This window comes from Lycorma delicatula, chromosome 2 (genome assembly GCF_047948215.1).
Source record: "Lycorma delicatula isolate Av1 chromosome 2, ASM4794821v1, whole genome shotgun sequence".
In the NCBI taxonomy this organism is placed as follows: domain Eukaryota; kingdom Metazoa; phylum Arthropoda; class Insecta; order Hemiptera; family Fulgoridae; genus Lycorma; species Lycorma delicatula.
The window spans coordinates 7,783,010-7,809,514 of NC_134456.1; the positions used below are offsets into that span (position 1 = coordinate 7,783,010).

The window sequence follows — 26,505 nt, forward strand, 5'->3', positions numbered from 1 at the left end:
TGAACTCAGCTCAATTAAATTTCATGGACTCCATATACAATGATAAAAAAATTAAATTTTTAATTCATAATATTTTGTATATCCTCAGACATACTTACTTTGGAATTTAACATTTTAAGTTATCTACAGTGATACAATTTAAGGAATTCTTCCATGAAACAAAGAAAAATACATTTTTTACATTCATTAAAAACTATATAAAAATGACATCCTAAAAAAAATTCAAGCAATAAGCAAAAAAGACCCTATTTATTATTGTATAATTTTTTCTCAGTTAGATATTGTAATATAAATTACCATACATTATAATTAAAATTAATTTTAATGTTATTATTATTCGATACATATTCCAGTTGTTAAGTATTAAACAATAGGTTACAAATGTAATTAATGATTTTTAAGTTAATTTGGAAAAGAATTAAAATACTTTTTATAAACACTTTTTTAAAGACTATTTTTGTAATTTTTAATTGAAAGTCTCAAAGCAATATTTTTAATAAGAAATTCAGTGTGAACATAATTCTGAAATTATGAGTTTGTATAAATAAAATTTACAAAACGAGAATGACAAACATAGTTCTAGGATCAGAACTGAAAGCTAAGGAAATAGAAAACATAATTTTTTATTTAACTAAAATACTTTAAAATTAACAATATAAAAATAATATAATATAATATTATATAATATCAGACTTACAGCAGTTTGAAATAGTTTTAACTTTAAGGAGCTCAATTTTTACTATTTTTAAGATATTAGATTACACTTACCATATGCATCTAATCTGAAATTTTCATTTTGAAACATTTTTCTCAATCTTTCTTCAATATCTCAGAAAATATTAACAAAGATATAATTCTGACTCCTGTTATAGTAATTTTGAGTCAATATGCTAAAAGTCATTCTAAATGCTATATTATGACAACAGCTTTCCAAATCTTTTGACTCTTTCCAAGGATGATGGAAATCGATATATGCCAGATTGCCATCCACATGGAATTCATTCCACCCACATAGAGGTGGGCAAATACGAGAGTGATCTAACAAAAAAGAAAATATAATTTTTTTTAAAAATCTAGTCAGATTATATTCCTGAATCTGAGTAAACATAAACAAAGTGAACAGACTCTGAAGAGAACAAAATGCACACATTTGCCTGAATTTATGGCAAAAAAGTCTTACATTGTGTATGGCTGCCACTCTAATGTTTTACACTGATGATTGTGTATCACGTTAGCGTTTGAGTCCTGTAAAATGATTTTATTTGTGCTTGAGCTACTGAATGGTTTACACCAATGGTACAATGAAAATCAGAAGCTTGACAGGGAATGAGGAAGAAGCAGTTGTATTTCTTCAGAATAAAGGTATTTTCCCTTTGGAATGATTTTAGTAAAGATAACCACATAATTTCATTATATTACAACAAAGGAGTTGTATGATATTGCAACAAATGGACGACATCCTGATGAAAGAGGATATGTGAGTCAGTAATTGTCTGACCAGTTCCTAATTTCTTTCATGACCATAATAATTTTATTTATTCATGGGTTTGCAAGATATAATTATAGCTACCTATGTTGTTCAACATTGTAATTGACTACAGCAATTATACACGGAAATTTGCACTGATCAAGTTGAATATGCAAATAATTGAAAAATGAAATTAGCGGTGTGGAAATTTGTGAGACACTATTTTCATAAAGCAAAAATCATTGCGGTCACATTTACCTGTCGTACTAGTTGTTCGGCTGTTTTTGTTGGCAAACTGGTGAATGAATTCTTGTTGAAGTCCCTGACTGATCATTTGAACCTTTAAGGTCAGAAATCGTAAAGCATGTAAAAGGGACTACAACAGCGTTTCTCAACCTTTCAGTACTTGTGACCTAATTTTTATCATACAATAATAACAATATAATAACAATGTATGAATTTTTATGCTAAAACAACACTATGGCCTTAATTAAAAGCTTAAAAATTACCAAGAATAAGTAAATTTATTGATACTTCGCAACACCGATCCGCTGCATTGACAAAACCAGAATTGATGCCTCTCTATTGCTCTCTGTCTTATGTCCACCATATTGGACATACTTGCGGCTTTGTGAGAAGTTCTGATTTGTCCCGAACATTCTAGAATGTCTGTGCAAACGTGTATAAACGCTGCACCTAATTCAATTCCAGGCAGTCTCAGTCGAGTCGACCCTTCTATTACTATCGAATCTATCATGAATGTGTATATTGTAATTTGCGTGATAATTGCAATTCATGGTATAAAATATTAATGGCAGTAGATTTACACAGAATCATGGATAAATTTTTAAGTGGGCATAAGTAAGCACTAGATGATAGTGTGTCATCAACAAGTACACAGATGAGCATGGTCCGAAAATTAAATCAAAAAAATATTGTCAAGAATACTTGAAGTAAATAAAGAAGAAAGGCTCCTGTGTGTCATTTGCTCAAAAATTTTGGCAGCAGACATTATGGAACCTAATAAACTTAACGACATTTGTAAACGTATCATAGTAAATACATCACAAACCCTACGAATTCTTTGAATTAAAATTAAAATCATATGAAAAGCAAACATAATTTTTATAAAAAAAACTTTGTCGGTGAATGAAAAAGCTTTAATTGCCTCTTACAAAGTTTCATATAAAATAGTCAGATGTAAAAAGCCTCACCATTGGTGAAGAGCTTATTTTATTTACCAGCTGCAAATGAGATTGTAGAAACTATGATTGGAGATAATTTTACCAAACAATTGCAGTCCATACCTCTAACAAATGATACTGTTACTTGTTGAACTGGTAATGTAGCTGAAGATGTTCAGCATCAGTTTTTCGGGTAGTTGCATAACAAATTGTTTTCAATTCAGCTTTATGAGGCAACAGATAGCAATAAAGATGCTTATTTCATTGCTTATGTTTGGATTTTGCTTATGTTTGTATGTCAATAGTAGAAGAAGTAGTTTTGAGGAAATCTAAAGAACTCAAAGCAACAGCATTTGCATTATTTTCTATCTTAAATAATTTTATAAATGAGGCAAACAGAATGGAAAAATTGTGTTGGAATATGCACAAATGGTGCTCATTTAATGTCTGGAAGATTCCTAAGTATACAAGCATTTATGAAACAAAAATAAATACAGTATGTAAGGACAAATTGCATGATCCACAGAGAAGCTATGGCTTCTAAAGAAATGAGTCCCGGTCTGAATATTGTGCTAACGATGGTTGTAACCATAGTAACTTATACAAAAATGAGACCCCTAAAATCAAAAATCAAAAATCTTTTTTGCACTTTGTAAAGACATGGGTGCAATACATTCACCGTTACTATTTTATTGTGAGGCAAGATGGTTATCACGTGGGAAATCTTTGCAATGCTTTATGAATTATTAAGTGATAATGAATTAAGAGGAAAACAGACTGGAAGCTGAGAAGTTTCAAGGTGGTTTATTTGTGATGAAATAGGACTTGGAGGACATATTCAAGAAATTAAATACCTTACATCTTCAACTCCAACAAGCAAATAGACATGTGTTCGATACGAGTGGTAAAGTTAATGCTTTTTGTAGAAAATTGGAATTATGGAGCAGAAATTTAAAGTAAAAAAACCTAGAAATGTTTGCAAACGTGGATGAGTATTTTAAAAATTACAAGGTTGAAGAACAAGTGAAAGTTGTTTTTGTAACCACTGAAAATCAATTAGCCATGCTGGCAAAGAATTTTAAAAAGGTTTTTGCTGACAACTTGGTAGCAAGTTATGAGTGGGTTAGGGATCCATTTCAAAATACTCCCAAAGGGTTCTCAATTACCAAAGAAGAAATCTTCATAGAGTTCACAGCAGGTGGTGAAATCAAAAGACAGTAATAAATCATCCTTTGAATTTTGGGCAGAGGTGGATGATCAGTTTTCTGTATTGAAAACAAGAGCATTTAGAATACTATTACCATTTTCAACATCCTACCTTTGCAAAATCAGATTTTCTGTGGTGGCTGCTTTGAAGACATAATATAGATTTAAGCTAAATGTAGAAAAAGAAGTCAGAGTGTCCTTCCTTCCTTCCTTTGTTCCTTCAAAAAACTTTGCTCTGCAAGACAAGCCGAAGGGAATCATTAAGTTAATTATTAATACATTGTGTAGTTCTGATACAATCCTATTTATAAGTGTATTATATCAGTGTAAATGTGTATTTTTATTTATTATGACAGAATGTGTTTTGTTTTGCTTTCCTTTCAGGAAAATTAATAAATTTTTTTAACAATATTTTCTTTTCGATATGCTCATGCCCTCAGGTTGAGAAACACTGGGCTACATTATATACCAGCTCTTGGCACACATATCAAACTATATTTTTGGAGGCAAATGATTTCAAACATTTTAAGGTGTATGGTACTTACCATTTTGTAGATCTGGAAGATGATGGGAAGCTTTTAGGAATCATTGAAATGTCACAATAAATTGCACTGCAGGATACTAGGTATGTTATAAGTTATTTGTCTCAGTTTATTAAGGAATAAGCCATCAGAGATGATGATCTGTTTAATGCCATCTTCAATAACATTGTAAAATACAGTCCTGACTTTCAAATACAGCTAAAGAGGTAAGTAAAATCATTTGTTATTAAATAACAAAAACATTAAAAATGGTGCTCATGTAAGACCCCCAAAAAAGTAACAAAAAAAACAATTTCTAATCTTTAACAACGAGACAATCATTAAAGCTGGAATTATTCAACAGGGATATCAGATATTTGTCCGTTTTGATCAGTCTTAATTTAAATAACACAAATAATTTTTATTTATTTGTAAACTGAGGCACTTACTAAAATGTACATAGGAATATACATTTTATACTTGAATATAAGTAGGCTAAAAAGAGAAACATACTCTTACAATCTTTATAAGGCACAATTTCAAGAATCTTCAATTCTAGACTAAACCTAGAAAAATGGAAAGGCTACTATAACGGAACTGATTGTCTGAGATGAGACTTGTCAAGATAACTGTCAATCTTTCAGGTGTTTTCACAGTTGAGGTGACAATGTGAACAGGAGGGGTGACCCAAGATTGAAAATGCAACTGAAGGTAGCCTACTCATATTAAAGAATAACAAGCATCCCACACCATACATAGAAGGGAAAGTGTGAAGTGTTTTCAAATATCTTCTTCAATGAGACAAAAGTAGTTTTCTGCATAAATATATCAAGCAAACTGAAAATTGGTTGAAATTCAGTTTTACAAGCGGTTCAGATAATCTGTTCATTGCAGTGACCAACTGTAATACTCACAGAGAAAGCTTCTGACTGTAGTTCCTCAGGTGCTTTACATTTATCACCGCCATTAAGAAAATTGATACATAGCCACCAAGCTAATGTAACTTTTCAGTTGTGAAAAGGTACATTATATACTGCATCCCTTATATATAATCGCTAATATATTGCATCTATTCAGTAAGGGGCTGTTATCTTATGTAAAAGACCAACTAACTATAAATGGTCTTGAAGTATATTATGAGATCTCAAATCTTGAAATTAAAATTAAATAATAAAAGATTACTTAAAATCTTAATTTCAGTAATGAAGAATAGTTTAAAGCAATAAAGCAAGGAAATTATGATAATAAAAAAATAACAAATTTCTTAATACACCTTACACTTCAATTATAAAGCAGCAGAAATTAGTTAAAATACAATAAAACAATTAACCCGAAGCACTTAGAGCAAGCCTGAATGCAATTTCAACCATATTTTGTGGAGCTGACTCTTCATAACAAACATAAACTTCTTTTGCATTAGGCATGAAGAACAGACGCCTGAAATATAAATTATTAATATTAGGACAAATATTTTATGTAAAGATAAAGATAAATCAATAATGTGCATTATGTCAGAATGAGTTTTGTAACAGCTAAAAAGTTAAAAGCAACCATAACAATCTACTCACAATGGGCAGAGGTAACACAGAGTGGCACATGAAAAAGTATCAATCTCATGTTTGCATGTGTCACTGTGATATTCTGATAACTTGGAATGTAATAAATGAAATACTACTATTAATGTCTCCCTCTTGGCGAGTTATCTTTCTTTAGTCAACTTTTTCTGATCAGGATTTCTTATACTTCTCATCATCCTCACTTAACGGATTGAACTGAATGTTGCGTTCAATGAACAGTGCTGTACTGCACCATGAAGATGATAATAATTGACAGAAAAAAATGATAACAGATATGATAACAGATTCAATAATAAAAATTAAAAACATTGGGGGATAAACCATCATAACCAGAGAGCTAATGGTATTTTAGAAGTTTTACACATAACCTAAAGCATATACCTCCTGCAGTTTAGTTTACATACTGGAAAATACTAAGATCTTTAGCCAAAAAACACACAAATTTCAAAGGAATACACATGTTAATTGTTAGAGGTGTACATCATCAGAATCAATACTGATATGTTCTAAGGAGTCTACATTTCAAGGCCTATGATCTACAGGTTGTACAAGTAAATGAGGCGATTCAATAACAAAAGTAAATAAATTACTAAATCAAGTCTTGAGTCACATTGTACAGGCCTATTAGACTGATTCCAGTATATTATGAGCAATGAGAGATTGCCTTATTTCTTTAAAAATGTAAGTTTGTAAAAGATGTATACAAAACAGTGAAGAAATCTCATTTTGTACAGTAACTGTCACTCTTAGATGAAAAAGTTACAAGTTGAACTATATCTGGTTGTGTATCATTGATTTGATATTTTTTTAAATTACTATCAACACATAAGTCTACAAGAACATCTTTTTTTTTAATTCTATGCTTAACTCGATGAAAGAAAAAGATTAAGCCCTTTTATTGTATGGAGCAAACTTCTAGTATTCTTCTTTGCCTGAAGAGTACTAGAAGCTAAAAGGTATTTAATAAAGAATGAATGGTTAGTAAAAATTTATGTACACCATGATTTACCAACTTTAGAAAATATATTACCTTTGGTGAGCATGTTGTACAAAGGTATAATTATTTAATTTTTGAAACAGCTAAGTAGTGTTATTTTTGCAGTGATTTGATTGGAAACACTTGAACAATGGTGTTTGCATATGTTTTAATTAATATGTCCATAGATCTAAACTAATAAAGCCTATAGATTGGTTATTAATGTAGCTAATGTTGTTATAATAGATTACTACTGTATGTAGTTTTTGATGAATTTAAAAACAATAAAGCTTTGCATGTAGACTTTGGTATAAAAATGAGTAATTACAATTTACAGTAGTGGAGGTAACATAAAATTTTGTGTGAAGATCAGCTGAAACATTGTTATTCTGGTCAAAATGGGATATGGTGCAGATTCTCTGATAAGTCAATTGTCTTTGAGTAGCACAGAAATTCAAAAATGGGCAAAGGATATGAAAAAAGACCCCCAGAAGCCAAAAAACCCCACATTGTATACAAATTTGAACTAAGTGTGAAATTTCATAACATCTAGACAAGTATGTAATTAGAGGGTAATGAAAAGATAAAGAGGGTCTGTTGAGAGGAAAATATATGAAGTATGACTTGACATGTGGATAATCCATCACAGCAATATACCAAATTTGCTCAGCAAGAGACAGTTTCTGGTTAAAAATTTGATTTTTATAATTAGAAAAGCCAGCTTATTCACTTAGGTCATTCAAGATATAAAATTGGGCTGTTCAAATCACTATTTGGTTGACATAAGTATAATAATTTATACTTATGTAGTCCAACATTTAGAAAATTAAACATATTAACTTATCTACGCAGTTAAATTTATAAAAACGCATTCTTTGTTTAAAAGAAAGCCACTTATACTTAAAAAAATTAGATATCTCTAAAACAAAAGTATAGAACTACTGCTTTCATGTAACTCAAGATACTTTGGTTTATGAGAAAATGGTCGATTATGTTTCTGTAACCAATTTTAAATATTGGATGTCAATCTGCTACACTAAATTTGTAATCATATCTACATAAATATATAAATACTCTGCTATTATAACTGTTTAAATATTTAGTTATAATATTTTAGACACAGCACTTCTATATACAGTATGATAAATAAATAAATAAGAAGTTACTAAACCATTTAAAAAAAATCTTCCCACCAATTTATTAAAGTAAAATTAAAAGATTTTCTAAAAGCAATTTACTGTTAATTTTTTTTTTAATAATAACTTAAAAAACATTTAAAAAGGCTGAATTTTCTACATCTCTATTCAAAGTGTTCATAAATATAATTTTTATCAGTGCCTTCAGAATTATGATTTGTTTTTTAATTATTTTTTATAAGTATATCATAACACTTAACATATTGCATCTTAATAAGTAAACAGATTCTATCACATCTTTTTTTATAATTAATTAGGTAATTTTTTGATGTTGCTTTGTTCAAGTTGAAAATGATTTTTCAACTTGCAGATATTGAGCATAATGTGATTAAAGAGAATATTCCAGAAGAGTTCCTTTGGGAACTCTTCTGGCTGTGCCAGAAAGTAAAAGCCTGATAAGCTAACACCTTTTGTGACGGCAAGCAAATTAATCAAATCATCAATCATGGGAGAGTTAGAGCAGAAATGGTGGCTAGAGTTAAAGGAAAAGCAATGGGCATCATTACTTGACGAAAAGGTATGAGTGCCAGTAGATCTTCCAAGGGTTGAAGCAGTTACTCAGTTTCGAATGAAGATAGGGCACGACTATCTCCAGAGCCACCTCCACTGCATTAAAAGTCACTGAATCAGCAGTATGCCCACTGTGTCAACAAGCGTCTATGACAACCCTGTATTTCGATTTGTCCTGAATTACAGGACGTTAGAACCACAGCAAAGAGTTGCCATCCCTGATATAACTAATTTACACCAGGTATTCATTATCATAAAATGTGTAGTTACATACTGATGCAAACAATTAATTTTTATGTATTCTTTTATGAGAATTCATATTTATTTCTTTATTATAATTTTATATATAAATTCTTATGAATACGTAATACAATCTAACAGCAATCACATGTACATTTACTTTTTAGCTAATTTTAACATAACTTACCCAACAACCCAAAAATTTAATGAAACCACAGATGATTTCTTGCCTTGTTCTAATTCTGCTTCAAATAATACTCCATATTCTTTAATTGCAACTAATGACTTATTAATTAGGGATTCATGAACTTCTTGAGCATTTAACTTCTAAAAGAAATTTAAAAAATAATTGAAAATTATTAGAATTAATACATAAAATACATAGATAAATGCTATGTATTATTTTTATTTCAAGAACTTACTTTTTTACATTTAAATGGTATAAACCTGTTACATTTATTAGTCACTAATATATATGTAAATTATGGAATAAAATTGCACCCACAATGATTAATTTCAATAGTAACCTATGGGCACTGATTTATTAAACAGGACATTGGAATTTTATTCTTGCATTGGAATTTTCTTTTTCTTTCACAACATTACAAAATGCTACCTCATGAGGAATTATACAACCATCATCAGGCTGTAAATTGTTATATAAAAATATATACTACAATTTCTGAGATGTTTAAAGTAAGCTTTCTTTTCACAAGGGCAGTTTATAACAGAGTATATTGATGTCCTCATCAGGATGCTTGAAGGAGAGTCCCTACTTTAATTCAAGAATGGTAGCTTCCAACTTGCCTCAAATTTCTGAAAAAAAACTCCATTTAAAGATTTTTGAATGGTTCAAGTAATTTATTGTATTATGTGCCATCACAACAGTGGTGACAAACCATTGTAGTGATCATTTCAATCTTATCATTGAGAGGTCTTAGTTTTTATTAAACTACTTTTTTATGTGTTCATTTTTTTTGGCTTTTATTTTTTTTTACATAGACTCAATAAAGGAGACATTTAAAAAAAAATGTATTTATAATAATATTTACAGGAATCTAAAAAAAAACTATATGAATCTCACATCTGCTGATTTTTTTATTTGATTATAAAAATTATTAACCTATAATATTTATGAACATATGGGAATAGGGTCATTAACAAAGGATTAACAAATAGATAAAAGATTTTGTCTTTTACAAATATTGTAATAAAAGAAAACTACAGAGAATAACGAAAAGCAATAAAATAAAAGTTACGTAAACTGTTGCGTTAGTGTTATTATAAAGAAATCAAATTGATGCAAAATTTATAAAAATGAAAAAGATCCACCAGTCTTGCTAGGTGCATGATTGAAGGTGCTCTAACATAGATATATCACACTAAAAAAATGCCAAACGTATTCTTAAGATAACAAGCATTCCATGCCAGCCTTCCAAGAGAAAGTGAGCAGTAAAAGATGGTTTTCTGTTACCTTTTCACAGAATCAAGTGCAGTACATTAGTACACAACGTACTTTGTTTTCACATTGGTATGAAATGCAGATTATATACTCTGCAAATGAGTATTCACACTATTTACAATAGAGACTGACTATAACGAATATCATAACTATAACGAAGAAAGCAACTCTGACTGATGCCTTTTTGTATCTGAAGTGAATCAAATGTACAAGAGACATGAGAATGAGTAGAACAGACTGTGTACATCAAGAAATCATAATACACTCATTTTAGAGAAAACACACACAAACATGCATACACAGCTTCTTCTCACTAGAGAATAAAATCTATATAATTATTATACAGAAATATAATATTAAAGTAGGTCACGTACCTTAAACTGTACAGTATTTTGTAGCAGTGAGTGTATAGTTTGAGCTGAAGAACGAAATTTCTCTAGAACCAGATTTAATAATGGCTGATTTGTCTCCCGACCAACTGGTGGACAAAGCATAACACCTTCTAATTTATCCAATTGAACATAATGAAACAATGAATTTTGTTTTCCAGCCAATAAACTGTAAAAAAAGAAAAAAAATTACATAAAATTTCAAATAGCCTACACATTCTATGAGAATTAAATCAAAGAAAAACTAAAAAACAAATTAGTAAGGATTCCCAAACTTGGTGAAAGGAATGCGAAAAAATAACTAACAGCAGTTAAGTTAGGTAATTTAACTGAACTAAAATAGGGTCCTTTCTTGAATGGAAAGTATTAATACAAAAATAGTTGTCTGGTTTGATATACAGGTAAAAAATATTCTTATTTACTTTTTTGAGAATAAATTGATTATGATTAAAATATAAACAGTGGCAGAATTTTTAATTTACTAAAAACTTAATATTCACATTTATCAACACCAAATAAAGATCTGACAGTCAATTTTTATATTCTGCAAACTTATTTCTACATTTTTTAAAAGTAGGCCTAAGACATAATGTTATATTTCAGCTGGAAATATAATTATAAATACTCCCAATATTTTAAAAGAAGTTGTAGATATTATTATTGTCCCACTTACAAATATATCATTACTAAATATTTACAGATCGGTGTATTTTCCAGCTGTCTTAAGATTTCTGTATTATTTTCTTCTTTAAAAAAAAGGTTTGATACTTAACTTACAAAATTATGGATCAATTTTGTTACTGTCCACATTTTCTAAAGAATTACGAAAAATTAAAAAAAAAAGACTTTTAATATTTATTAAAAAGTGAAACTTTTGATAAGATTTCAGAATGGTTTTTTGAAAAAAAAAAGTAGACTAACATAGTCATTTTATGGTTTTTGGAAAATATTTTAAATTGGTTAGGCAACAAAAAGATCCCATTTTCAATTTTTTGTGATCAGAAAAGCATTTAATTTAGTTTCACATTTCTTACTGATGATAACTTAGTAGGTAAGGTATCAGAGAAGCTGCTTAAAATTGGTTAGTCATAGTCATTCCTTACCAACTGTAAATACAAGATAGTTGAAATTTCATTTTTTGTAAAGAATACACATATAGAATTTAGGTTCTCACTTCAAGATTTAGAACAGAGTGCCACAGGAAGTGCTCATGTCCCTTGATTTTCTTGTTCTTTATTAATTATTTGCCTCAAAATCTTCTATTATTATATTCATTCACTTCCTTTTCACAGATGACACGATCATATATGAGGATAATTATATAAAAGGAATTGAAAATTGTAAGACAGCACTCCAAAAAATTATTCACTGGATGGATTGTAATCATATAAATTTAAATATGAATAAAATCATTGCATTCTGCTTCTCAGGTAGATGTAACATTGCTATTCACATGGGTAGAATTCTCAAATAAATACTGAATATAGAAAAAAATAATATTGAGTTTTTAATTTGTAATAGTATCTCTTGGATAAGGTGTAGTATGTTGATAAGGCTAGAATTAAAGAGCAAAATGGACAGTTATAGTTGTGTGCTTGGCCAAAAATTGATTCCCCACCTTTCTGCTTGGCAGCACTACAAGCAAAGATGGCAACTAATGAACAGAAAGCCTTTGGTGTTTTACAGTTTACTAAATGTGAATCTACGGTTACAGTTCAACATGTACTCCCAAGAAAGTCTAATTGATTCTCCAAGTGACAATAACATTCATTGATGGCATAATCAGTTTGGAATGACCGGATATCTGTATAAATGGAAGAGTATAGGATGACCAAAGGTGTCTGAAAAAAAATGTTCCATGTGTCAGGGTTATTTTTGCATGGTCTTAAAACATCTGTTATAAAGCCCAGCCATGAACTAGCAATGCTGATGATGACAGTGTGGAATGTTTTAAGGAATCTCTTACATGTGTGCCCATACTATTTACAGCTGTAACAGGCTTTGAGGTCAATAGACTAAACTGGCTGTGCCGACTTTACAATTGAAATGATGACATTTTTTCCTCATTGTTTTATGTTCAGTGAAAACTTAACACTCATAATGTCCTTATCTGGGGGGGTTCAAATCCCCATGAATTCTTACAATGCAAAAGGGACTCCCCAAAATTAAATGTTTTCTGTGCAATGTCCTGACAGCAATTTTACAAGACATTCTTTTTCACTGAAACAAGCATAACATAAATTGCTTATATGGATACGCTGCATACATGAACAGAGAATTTTATCTGGCAACAAGACGATGCTTTTCCTTTCTGGCGTAACTCTGTACAAGATCGGTTGAATGTTTTCTCCGACTACTGGATTGTTTGTCATTGACCTGGTGACACAGCTTGTTTGCAGAGGCCTCCAAAGGTCACTTAATCTGACCCCTATGTGATTTTTTCCTTTGTGGCTTTATAAAGGTCTAATGTCTACCTTCTGATCTATTTGACTTGAGGCAGAGGAATGAAGCAGCTATTAATTTCATTACTCCATACTCCATACATGTTGGTCAAAGAATGGGACAAACTCTCCAACTGGTTAGGTATGGCCCATGTGGTGAAAAATCTCACATTGAAGACTGGTAGGAAAAACTGTTTGAGTTACTCTTTCATTTTATTTGCGACTCATTACTGTAAGTCAAAGTTAACAGATATTAAATAGGTTTAAAATCCCAATATTCTTTTTTGTACATCCTGTATTTATTGTGCTCATATATATATATTCCCATTCTCTCAAAAACAGAACGAGTTTTCAAGATACAAATATGGGTTGTCATATCGTTGTCTTGTGCCCATATGTATGAATCATGTTGACTGATATTTATAAAATTGAATATGTCAACTTATCCCTGTGTTTATATTTATGAATATGCTATCTGTTAAAAAAAAGAGAAAGTAAACTACTCTTAAAAAAAAATTATAACAATATCCATCTCTACCAAACCACAATAACAGAACTTTTCTTTCTTTTACCTGTTTAGCCTCCGGTAACTACCGTTTAGATAATACTTCAGAGGATGAATGAGGATGATATGTATGAGTGTGAATGAAGTGTAGTCTTGTACATTCTCAGTTCGACCATAGCTGAGATGTGTGGTTAACTGAAACCCAACCACCAAAGAACACCGGTATCCATGATCTAGTATTCAAGTTCGTGTAAAAATAGGTGGCTTTACTAGGACTTGAACGCTGGAACTCTCGACTTCCAAATCAGCTGATTTGGGAAGACGCGTTCACCACTAGACCAACCCGGTGGATACACTAACAGAACTGGTTTTTTATAACTCAACACAATACTCTAGCTTATGAGAAAGGGCCTTCTTAAGCATCCGTTGCCATTTCTAATAAACTATCAAACTACTTAAAAAATCTTCCTACCAATTTATTTATAATGTAATCACAAGAGTTTCTTTACACAAACAATATTACTCTGTCAATGAACTTTTAAATAACACCAATTAAATATTTAAAAACAAAAAATCTGAAATTTTTGCATTCTATTCAATGTGTACATAAATATGTGGTCAAATAATTTTCAATAACGCCTTTATAATTATGAATTATTTTGTAATAATTTTTTTTTGTAATATCTTAATATACACAATTTATTTACCTAAACATTCTTCTTTTTATATCAATACTTTAAATAATTAATTAATTTAGACTTTAATCACAGCAATTTTTTACCTTATACATATTTGTGACATGATCTATAAAATTTATTATTATGTAACAATTGGAATAACAAGTTTATTTATTAGATATAATAGTTATTTAATAATGATAACAAGCTTAAGGACATGTTAAGAAACTTCAATGTGAAACTTATGAATGGATCACTTTGAAACAAATTCAATCTTATCAAACAAAAAAAAAAAAATTATTGTCTAACTAGATGCCAAATAATTTTACATACTAAGTAACAGAAATAAAACTATTATAATTAATTGGAATTCAATCCATGCCAAGAGAATGTCTATCTGAGAAGCACAATGGAACATTTAAAAAAAAATTAAATTCAGATAGTCACAACCCATATTGAAAATGATTATTTTAACTACTAACATCATTTTTTAATCCTGTTAAAATATGGAAACTTTTTCACGCATGCATTTTTCATTAGTTACTTGCAAAGTTAATTAATAGGCTTTTTATTACCATCAACAATATTCTTATTATTCCTTATTCCAACTGGCTCATTTAAATAAATGTGTAAACCTATATTCAAGTGGTATAAATAAATAAATGAAAATAAAATAATTAAAAAGACTAAGCTACCTTATGTTCAAACAACACTACCTATATTCAGATTAACTTTCTAAATAACCTTCCTGGTTATAAAAAAAATGAACAATCCATGAAAAATCTAAGAAAATATCTTAAGCTAAATTAATACCATCAGAAATTAATATTATATAAATGTGAACCTATACACTAACTGTTATATTACCATTTTATGATTTATTACACAAACGTGTTTTTGAAGTAAGGTATGTCTTGAATTTGCTGTCTACATATGGGATGTAAACAGAAAGATGGCGTGTGAATAGCTCAGTTATTTCAATCAATAGTCAACTGTTAGCAACAATAATTTAGTAATTTATTGATAGTTGTTTATATTTTTCTATTTATAAAGAGTGCTACAATTTGTGATCCTGTTAAGTCCAAGGAATAATCAGATTTTAGATGGAAAAAACACAATTCTGCAGTTGAAATTCACAGGCAAATTTGTGAAATTTACAGGCTAAATATTAGTGGTAATGCTATAGTAAGGAGACAGATGTTTGTTTCGAGAAGGATAAATGAATGTATGCAGTGGTTGGCCATTGATTTGATTAAAAAAGTTGGCAAAAAAATTTACACTTGATCATTTCACAATTGTCTTTGATGTTTCACAATCTTTGATTATGAAGTTTAGACTAAAAAAAAGGGCTATAAAAAATTGTGTGCCAACTGGGCGCTGAGATGTTAACTGACACACAAGAAAAATCATGACGCGCATGAATTTTTGTGGTGTTATGAAAATGAAGGTGATCACTGTTTGATCATATTGTTACTGGAGGTGAAACCTGGATTTCTTATTCAAACACCAAGACAAAGAAACAGTCAATATGAAGATGATGTTCATCATCTCCTAAACTGAAGCAGCTTACACAAGAATGTTCAATAAAGAATATTATGGCTATTGTTTTTTTGGGAAAAAAAGGGTATCTTGCTTTGTCTTTTTGTTGACTTGGAAAACATTAAACAATTTTAGAAGGGCTATAAGAAACAATCTGGGATGGTATCCCATGGCATTTTGATTTTGCATGGTGATGCCTGGTCACACACGGCAAATCAGACAGAATAGTGATAAGAAAACTTTTATTGGAAAATCTTCAATCATCTACCCTATAGCTCTTTTCTTAGCTCCGGGCAATTCCTTTCTTCTTTACCTTAAACAGAGGTTGACATTACAAAGGCTTGACAACGATGACAAATTGAAAAATGGTGTTACTGTGTGATTAAGTCACCAGCGGCAGAATTTCTTGAAGAGGGAATGAAGAAGCTAGTGAAACTATGAAAAATGTGCTGAAGTTGAAAGTAGCTATTTAGAAATAGTAAATAAATGTAGTTAGTTTTTACACATATATAATGAAGTTTTTTAAGTTTTGTTATTACTTCAAAACAGACTTTTTACTTTAAAAACACACTTGTATTTACACATATATCATGCTTATGTTTACGTCATTAGTCTTAATTTTGAAGAAAAAAACAAAACATGATATTCATATTAAATCAATGTATATTTTATACATTCATGGTATAATTTTATGTTTGTCAAAAATGATAATGATGCCAAGAACATCAATACTCTTGATCTAGGATAACAGAACTACAATAACAGCGAATTAATTTCAATACATCTGTAAGCTGATATCTCTGAATAAAACTTCATTTTAAAAATGTTGCCATAACACATGTCAAAATATTTTTACTCAACAGAACAAAATTCAAAAATACCTGGATGGTATAGTAGATGCAGTATCTGAAAACTGTGTTTTATTCAAATCCATCAACATATCCAGTGATCTACTGCCATATAACATTCTTCTTGGCTCCTAAAAATAACAACATATATTAAAATAACTAAAATACAATGCAAACAAGCCATTCTTTGAACTTAAATAGAAATTCTTTTCTACTTTAAGAAAATATAAACTAAGCAGTTTGAAAAAACATTAATATGTTATTTCCTCTAAACTATGTTTAAAGCTGAGAATGATGGGTAGTTATAACTCATTTTAAATATGCAAGGCTCTCAAGAATAAATACATACAACTAATGACTAAGAAATATTTTTGGATATTTGTCAAAAAAAAAAAAATATATATAGTTTAGGGATAATTGATTCAGTTTTGGTTCCTGGAAATATTTCACTATTGACATCTTTTATTCCCAGTTGGGGTATCCTCTCAAGTTTTGTTTGGAACTTATAAATATCCCAAATAATTGTGCATGTGGCAAGCAATTGAGCATTTTAGTTGTATTAATACCCTGAATGGTAACTTTTAGTGAAACAAGATCAATGTTAATGGTACAAGCAATTAGTCTTTAACCAAAAGTTTCTAGAAGTATCAATGGGTGACTGGAAAATTAAAATGTAGTAGGGATGGATAGTACAATAAAAAAAGAGTGGCAGAAAAAAGAGAAAAACAAGGAAATAGCAGAGATTAATAGAAGTGGCAAGAAGAATGATAAGATGAAGTGGTAGGAATGAGGCCAGGAACAGGCCCCAGAAATAATCATTAGGTAAAATACAAGAGGGTGTAAGTAAGAACTATCAGGATATAAAGGGTGGAAGAAAGAGAATTGTGAAAGTAGAGGATAAATTGGTAACCTATGATTTATTGCTCAATCTACAGGTGTCCAAAAAATCTTGCACCAAAGGGAAAATTCTAATATTCCTGTTTAATTTTGTCTGGTTGCAGGTAATGGTGCTATTGCAGAGGGAAATCAACCTGTTGTGTAGCTGTGAAGGTTATTCACATCATGATGTTAGTAATGAGTTTAATCAACGTCATCCAGAATCATACATGAATGTGGGAAGGTTATTTAACAAGTTATGGGGACCAGGTAATGTTACCAATCTAGCTCGATTGGGAAGGCCACAGATTGATGATACAGTGCAAAAAGATAAGATTGCCAAGGCAGTCCAAAGAAATAAATCTGGCAAATCAGCCTGGAGTTGAACATTTTTTGATCCACCATCTCCTGAGGAAGGTAAAATTTCAAGTTCCAACATCTTCAACAACTTACTGGAAGAAGATGATCCTGATTGTAGGATGGAAATTTGTGAATGATTTTTGGACAGGATTGAGGAGAATGTGGATTTCCTATTCTCTGTATTTTGCTTTCTGATAAGGATAATTTATATATGAAAGGTGAAGTCAACAGACAAAATCTGCACTATTGGTTACCGGAGAACTGGATTTCATTAGAGAGAGTCCTGATTGGTTCATGCAAGACAAAGCCTCATAACAAAACAGGAGTGCTATATAACACTGGCTGGATTAAACCTTTCCTGAACTCTGGATTGGTTACAAAGGACCTGTAGATTGGGCTCCATGTTTGTCAGATTTGAATCCAATGGATTTTTCATTCTGGGATTATCTAAGTCATGGGAATGCAGTATAAGGATTTGTAATGTAACCGACCTACACACCAAAATTGAGGATGAATGCCACACCATAAAGAATAATTATACCCCCAGGGTGTTAAACAACCTGAAATTCTGCCTACAGATCAGTTTAGAATTCGACAAAGAACATATTGAACAAATATTGTGATTTTCCCTATGATGAGAAATTTCTAGAACATCTCAAAGATAAAGAGAGAAGTTATTTAAAGATAAGAAGTTAAAGATACTGAAAAAAATATCCAGTTTCTCATATTCACAAAAGTACTAAATTGTAAGACCTTTTACTAGCTAGACTTATACTAACTATTTCAATTCTATACATGTGATTTATAATACCATTTGATACCAACGTAAAAAAAAGCTACATAGTTAATATATTAATAACCAAAATATTAGAAGCCAACTGACCCAGTCTGAATCATCAGAAAAATCAGAATCACTGAGTCTAGAATGGCTGTTAGTATCACTAGCAGCAGCAGCTCGTTCTCTTTCTCGCTCTGCTCGCCTACCAAGTATAGGAGCTACTTCATCACTTACAATACTACTTCTAGTAGAATCTTCTGATATCTCATCCGGACAAGCTAATAAACAAACAAATAAACAAAAATTATGTATGTCAAAATAGAGCTGTAATGTTTTCATAAAAAGAGCAAAACAAAAGCTGATACATAGGGTTTTGATGTTGTGTTTTAAGCTATTTAATGGTGGTGTAATTATCCTCAATGCATTTATATTTGTTATTTCTGTTAGCAACACTTTAGTTTTCTTCACAAGCACATAATATGCATTATTTTCACTTTAACACTTCTGTGTAGATTTGAAATTGATAAATCAATTCTGTTGTTGCAAACACAACATTAATCATGGCCTTCCATTTGTACTGACAAAGAGTAACACTCTGTAATCAAATTTTGGGGTTCTTGTGGTCTGAAGATATGTAAGAATGGATTGAAAAATCTAAAAAAATAGTTGTACATGTATTATGCATGAAGAAAAGGAGCTGTGATCACTGATGGTTACAACTGACAATATGGAGAGTATCCATATAATGATTCTGAAAGCCAGATAAATGAATACTGGTGAAGTGGCAAAAGATCCAGAAATTAGTCACAGTTCTGCCTATAAAACAATCACAATAGACTTAACTTTCATGAAGTTTGTGCAAGGTGGGTGGGTCTCAAAACAGTTCACAATGCTGTAGACAAATGTGTTTGGGCACCGCCAACAAAATTTGGCCAGCTATGATAAAAAAAAATGCTTTTCTGGAAAATCACCACTAGTGAAGAAACAAGGATTTATCATTTCAAACTACAGAATATGGAATGGAAACATCTATAACCATACTAGGAAAAACTCAGAAGTCAACTGTCACCAGAAAATTGATGCTAAAAATTTTTTGGAACTCTCAAGGCACACTAATAGAACATTATCAGAAAGAAGCTCAACAATAAATAGTGCTTATTTCAGTAAATTATTTATTGAGAAGCTGAAACCTGGAATTTGAAACAAATGCCAAGGAAAATGGCCAAATGACATTGTTTTGTTATATGATAATAATGCCCATTTCTGCATACTGCTATTCACACAGCTGAAACAATCTAGAAAATCAAGTTTGAGGTATCGTTCATTAGATTATGAGACATACTTAATTGTTAGGACTGTCACTCATTAGGTCCACTCAAACAGACATTTAAAAAGTCATCTCTGAACATGAACTGAAGAAAGTGGTTTGTTGCTCAACCAAAAACATTCTTTTTTCTGGGGCAAAAAGAAGCTAGTTCAACAACGGAAGAGCACTGAAAAAAGTGGACTCTGTTGAAAAATTACTTATTACAAGTTTTTTTATTTTTATTGAAATGGTTTATAGTTGCAGTGCACATAATTATTTACTAATCTTTGTATTTATATAAAACAACTGTTAACTAATTAATTTTACTGTAATAACACGAATTACATAACCTGCTGAGATAGTCTATCGGTTAAACTTGTCATTGCAAAATCAGCTGATTTTCAAAGTTGAGAGTTCTAAGGTTAGAGTCAATGTAAAGGCAGTTGCTTTCATATGGATCTGAAAGCTAGACTGCGGATACTAATGTTTTTTGGCGGTTGGGTTTCAGTTAGCCAAATGTCTCAGGAGTGGTCTACCCGAGTCTGTTCAAGACCACAAATTAACTGGTACATTTATACTTACATTGTATTATGTAAGGCCTGGCAAGCCAGTAGTGATGATTGCAATAGCTAATCTATACACACACACCCAGACCTGGCAGTAGCTGGAAAACTGGTTGGAGAAAATTTAGGAATTATGTTAAAATGCTATAAACCATACAGATTTTATACACATTTCTACTCAATAACTACATCACAGGCTACCTTAATTGCAATGTTATTAAAATTATTTTTGATTTTAACACTTTTACAAAAATATTTTTTTTTATGATCTGGTATAACATCTAAGGAAAATATTAAAACTACACTGAAGAAAATATTAGTCTTTTCTCTTAAATTGCATTTTTATCTAAATAATTATTGCATTTACTCACATTTTATGTTCATTTAGTTACAACTGATATAAAACAGCACCTAACTGACTTTCTACAATGTGTTCTGCGAAGAAGTTACATCCTTGACTGATTAAAAGTATTTGATTTACCAATTGATTTGGCTGAAATTTTGCATGGATATAAAAACAAATAATATAAAATAAACCATCGTAAGATATCCATCTTTTTATTCTACACATTCAAAATGGAAACCTTTCAAAATAAAACAACAAAAAGGATTACTGTATGGACTGCTATTAGTATAATGATGAACAATATTAAATGCTCGTCCGATTTAAAATTTTTTTTGTTTGTTTGTAGAAAACACTGTTTTATATATAAAACAGTGAATCTTGAATAGATAATATATCCTGAACAGAACCATTACATCATATTTTTAATAGGTGCTATTATATACACACAGTATTCAACTTGAAAGAGGTCCCATCACCATTAGTTTTACTAAATGTATTTTGTTAAAATGTATATATTGGTGTTAGGTGGATAAAATAATGTGGAAGATGTTTGTATGACTGGAGCTGGAGCTTTATTGGCTGTACATTTATTGCCTGTCTATGTCGAGTATTGGCTTTTGAACAAGGTCGTATAATCATGCATTATTTTTCGTTAAAATGAGGTTAACTGTTGAAGAATGTGTATTCCTGATGGAAACTTATTTAGAGACGAAATCTCATGTTGTGTGTTGGCAAAAATTCGGGGAGAAATTTGAAAAGAAAGCACCCTAAAAAGTGTTATGCACAAGTTAAAAAATTTTGTGAAACAGGTTCGGTGTTAGACCAGAAATATGCTCAATACAGGTCAGTTTTAATGACGCAAGTTGTACAGGACATTAAAGCGGCAATTACAAGATATTCAATTATATCTTTGGAGACTAAGCTGGAAATAGAACATATCATAGGTTCAGCCCACACTGCATTGAGAAGAATGCTGAAATGCTGTCCATATTAATACAGGTTTACTCTGAACCTTTTAGCATAATCAGCATTAGTTGGCTCATGTTTCTAAATTATTCTAAAAGGTTCAATATTATCAACGGTTCAAGAACTTCATTAGAGGCAACATTGGGACTTTAGATCAAATGTTTTTCACAGATGAAGCACGGTTTCACCTCGGTGGGTAAGTTAATAGACAGAACTACTGGACCTGGGATACTGAAAACCCATATACTCTCTTTGAATCTCCTCTACACCCACAAAAAATAAGACCCTAGTTTTTGAAAAAACATTATGGATGTTGCTGTCTATCAAGAAATACCCTAGAAATACGAAAGGTATATATATGCTTAAGAACTATCCATACAATATAATTGAATTATTCAATATCATGTGATTTGGTTAAAAATATGGACTTACTAATTATAAGCACATCTGATATTGTGATGACAAAATTTGGTTTATGATTTTGTAACATTTTGTAATACATACGCAGTTTGCTTAAAATAATTATACCAAGTTGGGTTCCATGGAATCCTCTTTTTTAAAAAGAGTTCCCATGTTTTCTACATTAATAATATATACAGTTTGATTTTCAAGATTGAAAATCAAAATTTAAAAAAAATTGATACTTTAAATACGGGTCACATTCAGCCCCATTGTTTTTTAAACATTTACTTTTTGGAGTAATTATTTATTTCAATAAGTTGGGCTGGTTTAATGCAATGTTATTTAACAAGCTAAAAAAAATGACAGTTTACTAAAAAAAAGAACGTAGTTAATGTGGATGAGGTTGAAAATCAGGCCAACAATAAGATATATATATATATATATATATATATATATATTTTTTTTTTTTTTTTTTGAGAATTCAGATAATTCATTAACATATTTTCATTATGTTAATAAAATTTTATATTAATTTCTTAAATATTTGTTAAACTTACTATATTAATTTCCAATAACTGATTTTCGCAGTATTCCATATCCAAAAAAATTACAATGGAATTGTAAACCATATGGTAAGAGTCTCGCAGGTATCATTTCTTCCGCTCAAAAAACAAAAATTTTGTAATATATATGAAACTGTTTTCAACAAAACAACAGTGATATCAAAAAAGGTAAGACTACATTTCTATTATCAAAATCTGTTATTAATTTAGAATTTTCTTAAAAAAACCATTAAATATATGTAATAGACAATAGATATATAATAATAGACAATAAATAATTTTTAAGCATTCCATATAAGAAAAAAAAAATTGTTACAAAACAATGTGGGCCGATTTCATTTATTAAACTTTGAATAATCATAAGCATTGCATTATTTCTGTAAATGTGATATGTATTACATTTAAATGAAATCGGGCCAGTAAGAGTTTTATAACAAATATTTCTTTTTTTTGCTTATATTATATGGAAGCTTAAAACATTATTTATTACATATTATTGTATGTCTATTGTCTATTACACACATTTAACATATACTTTTTTTAAAAGAAAAATCCTAAATTAATAACAGATTTTGATAATAAAAATGTAGTTTCTTACTTTTTTTGATAACATTTTTATTTATATTACAGAAATTTTTGTTTTTTGAGCAGAAGAAATGATATCTGCGAGACTCTTACCGTATGGTTTATAATTTCAATGTAATTTTTTTTAACATCACTGCATTTTGTTAGCTTATTCTTTTATTTTTATTTTTTTATGAATTACCAATTGTTATCTTATGGATTTATTATTAAAATTTATTGCCTTAGAACAAACAAATTGAATTTCACGGCCAATTTTTTTGTTGACAGTCATATCATTCCCTTCATACCATATTTTACTTTTTTAATAAAACTAGTAATGACTTTTATGAATCCAAAATCTGTGATGTAATATAGCACTTATTACTTTGTAAGTGTAACCCTAAATTTTTATCGTTAAATTATATTTTACCAATCAAATTTATTCCTTTTTTTAATAAAACTAGTATAAATCTCTTGTAAACTAAAACTTTTATTTTTTTTTTAAAGAAGTGATGGGAATTAAAAAAATTGTTTCATCTTCAGTAATTTCATTTACATAACAGCACTTACTATTAAAACAAGCTGTAGTATATTTTCTTTTAAATTTTATTATTTCAAGTTTTTGTATGCTACCTAATACTATCAAGTACCGCTATCTAGCAGTGTGATTCATAAAGTCACCATAAAAAATGAATAAAATGTCATATTCGAGTCCTGTAGTTCATCAAATGGAAAAAAACACTATCTAACAAAATTTGAGGTATTTTTGAAAGTATTCTTTATTGCTAAACTAATTGAACTGAAATATAGTGTTTTCACGCTTATTATTTTTCCCCATTTTCATTTCACTGTTAGGTTAGGTCATGTTTATGTAAATGTTGTTTGTTGGCTTTGTTGCCTCTTACCGACGAAGTTCTAACAAACTCCATCATCTTCAGTTGGTATTGAATTCTTTAACTGCACTAAAATATATTCTTTTACTAAATTGGACTTTATTTCAAAACTGTTTTCCATTTTGAAATTCTGAATTGTGTTATGAACATATATGTAATTCTGCTGTCTGGTACTGGAATATTAAAATTAATGTAAAATGACAAATTATTAAAAGAATATATTTTTATTGTAATTATAGAATTACTTTCCTTTATAGCTATGCTGCTGCAGCAATAGAGCTATAGCTAGAAAAATAAAACTTTTGACAGAAAAATAAAAAAACAAACATAATTTATTGAAAACATGTTATTTTATTATCAATTTTTTTTTAATTAGAATAGTTAAATAAAATTTAAAAAAAATTTAATTAAAGAGGTTCGTTAATTTTCCATTTGCACTTAAAAAACTTGACCTAAAAAATTAGAACTACTTGAACTAAAAAATGGGACTTTTATGAAGTTTATCCAAAAATAATTAGTAGAATTTTATTCCACTTATTTTTAATATTTGTTATATGCAATAGTGCATATTAGATATAATCACATTGATTTATGTTGACTTGCTTAAACAATGTTTAATAAGAAATTTAAATATTAATATAAATTAAAATTTATTATTAATATAATAAATTTAAATATTAAATCAAAATACTGACCTGTTCTATGTAATGTTTGTTGTTGTACTGAAGTCAAATTAATACTGTTATCAGGGCTATTTCGATGTTTAACAACAGTTGACATTGAAGATGCTGATGTTAACTTACTGCTACTGCCTCCAATTCCAGCATGAGACAAATCTAATAGCAATGTAACATTTTGAATTATTTTAACATAAAATGAAAAAAATACATGATATTTTAAAAATAATTTGTTTTTAGTATAATAAAATAAGTGTAAAATAATGGTGTAATAAAGACTTAATTAGTGGCACAATGAGAGATTTGGAAAATGTTTATTTTGGTATGTAATTAAAGAAACTGAAGAGTCCTGAGGGCAGATAAGTATGGTTTTTTTATTAAGGGTTGAAGGGTCAAAAAATGAAACTAAAAAACTTCATATCTAAATTTTAGATATTTTTCTTAGGTAATCTAAATTTTTTTCTGAAAATTATATCAAATTCCCAATAAAAATTCTCCTTTTTTGGAAGTAATTTTCTGAGACCAAAATTAACTCATTTATAGTACTCTGAAACGTTCCCACCCCTTTTTAATCCAATGAATAAAAGTAAAATTATCATACATAATTTTTTAACAAAGTGTTTAGTCAAAAAATGTTACATATACGTTTTAGAGCTTTCAATTCTTGACAGATTAATTTTATTTTATTAATAATTTAAATACAGGAGCACTAAGCATAATTATTTACAAAGGGGTGGAAGTCTCATTTAATTTTAAAACTACCAAAGCTTGATCAATTACAGCTATACAAAGTCAGTAAAAAAAGCAAAATGTCAAGACTTGAGACTCTACAACTTTAATTTTAAACACTTTTGATATAACACGCTTTGTTAAAAGGTTATTTGTGAAAAATGAGTACAAAATTGTTACTTTTTCAAAGGATTAAAAGGGGATAGTACTTTAAAGGGTTATAATTCATAGAAAGTCACCCCAAAAAAAAGATTTGTCAGGAATTTACTTTTCAGGAAAAAATATGTGGATTAACAAAGTTTTTTAATTATTTTTTGAGTTATTCACGAAAACCCATTTTTCATGCTTCCACCCTTAAAGAAAAAAAAAATCATCTCTATTTGGCATTTGGGACTCTTCATTTCAGTTTCTTAAATTACATGCACGCCAAAACAAATATTTTTCCAAATAATATTGTGCCCACAATTAGTTCCTTATTAAAAGTCTATTTTTACTGTATTATTATAGATCAACCTTTTTATACTTCTAGATTCTGGTAATAATCATTTGATTTAATTTCCTAATGTTTCTTTGTTTATTTTTCAAACTATTAAAATTATAAACAGAATTCCTACACAATTTTCACAAATATAAATGTTCTCTTTGAAATAGTATACACATAAAACATTAATTTATGTGTACAACTTAATAATTATAATACAATGTATGAAAAGAAATTTTTATTTATCTTTAATATTGCAAAT

General features: G+C 29.4%; 1 protein-coding gene across 1 annotated transcript in view; it reads right to left on the reverse strand.

The window, feature by feature from the left end:
- Positions 1-435: 435 nt before the first annotated feature.
- The window catches only part of LOC142320459 (protein inturned-like), a 79,801-nt gene continuing 53,731 nt past the window's right edge, over positions 436-26,505 (reverse strand). Inside the window, exons 17-23 of the mRNA XM_075358251.1 lie at positions 25,052-25,192; positions 18,859-19,031; positions 16,773-16,870; positions 10,715-10,898; positions 9,066-9,205; positions 5,658-5,816; positions 436-1,038 (exon numbers count right to left, since the gene is read on the reverse strand). Of these exons, the coding sequence (XP_075214366.1) occupies positions 5,705-5,816; positions 9,066-9,205; positions 10,715-10,898; positions 16,773-16,870; positions 18,859-19,031; positions 25,052-25,192 (848 nt within the window). The 3' untranslated portion in view covers positions 436-1,038; positions 5,658-5,704. The remainder of the gene's footprint in view (positions 1,039-5,657; positions 5,817-9,065; positions 9,206-10,714; positions 10,899-16,772; positions 16,871-18,858; positions 19,032-25,051; positions 25,193-26,505) is intronic.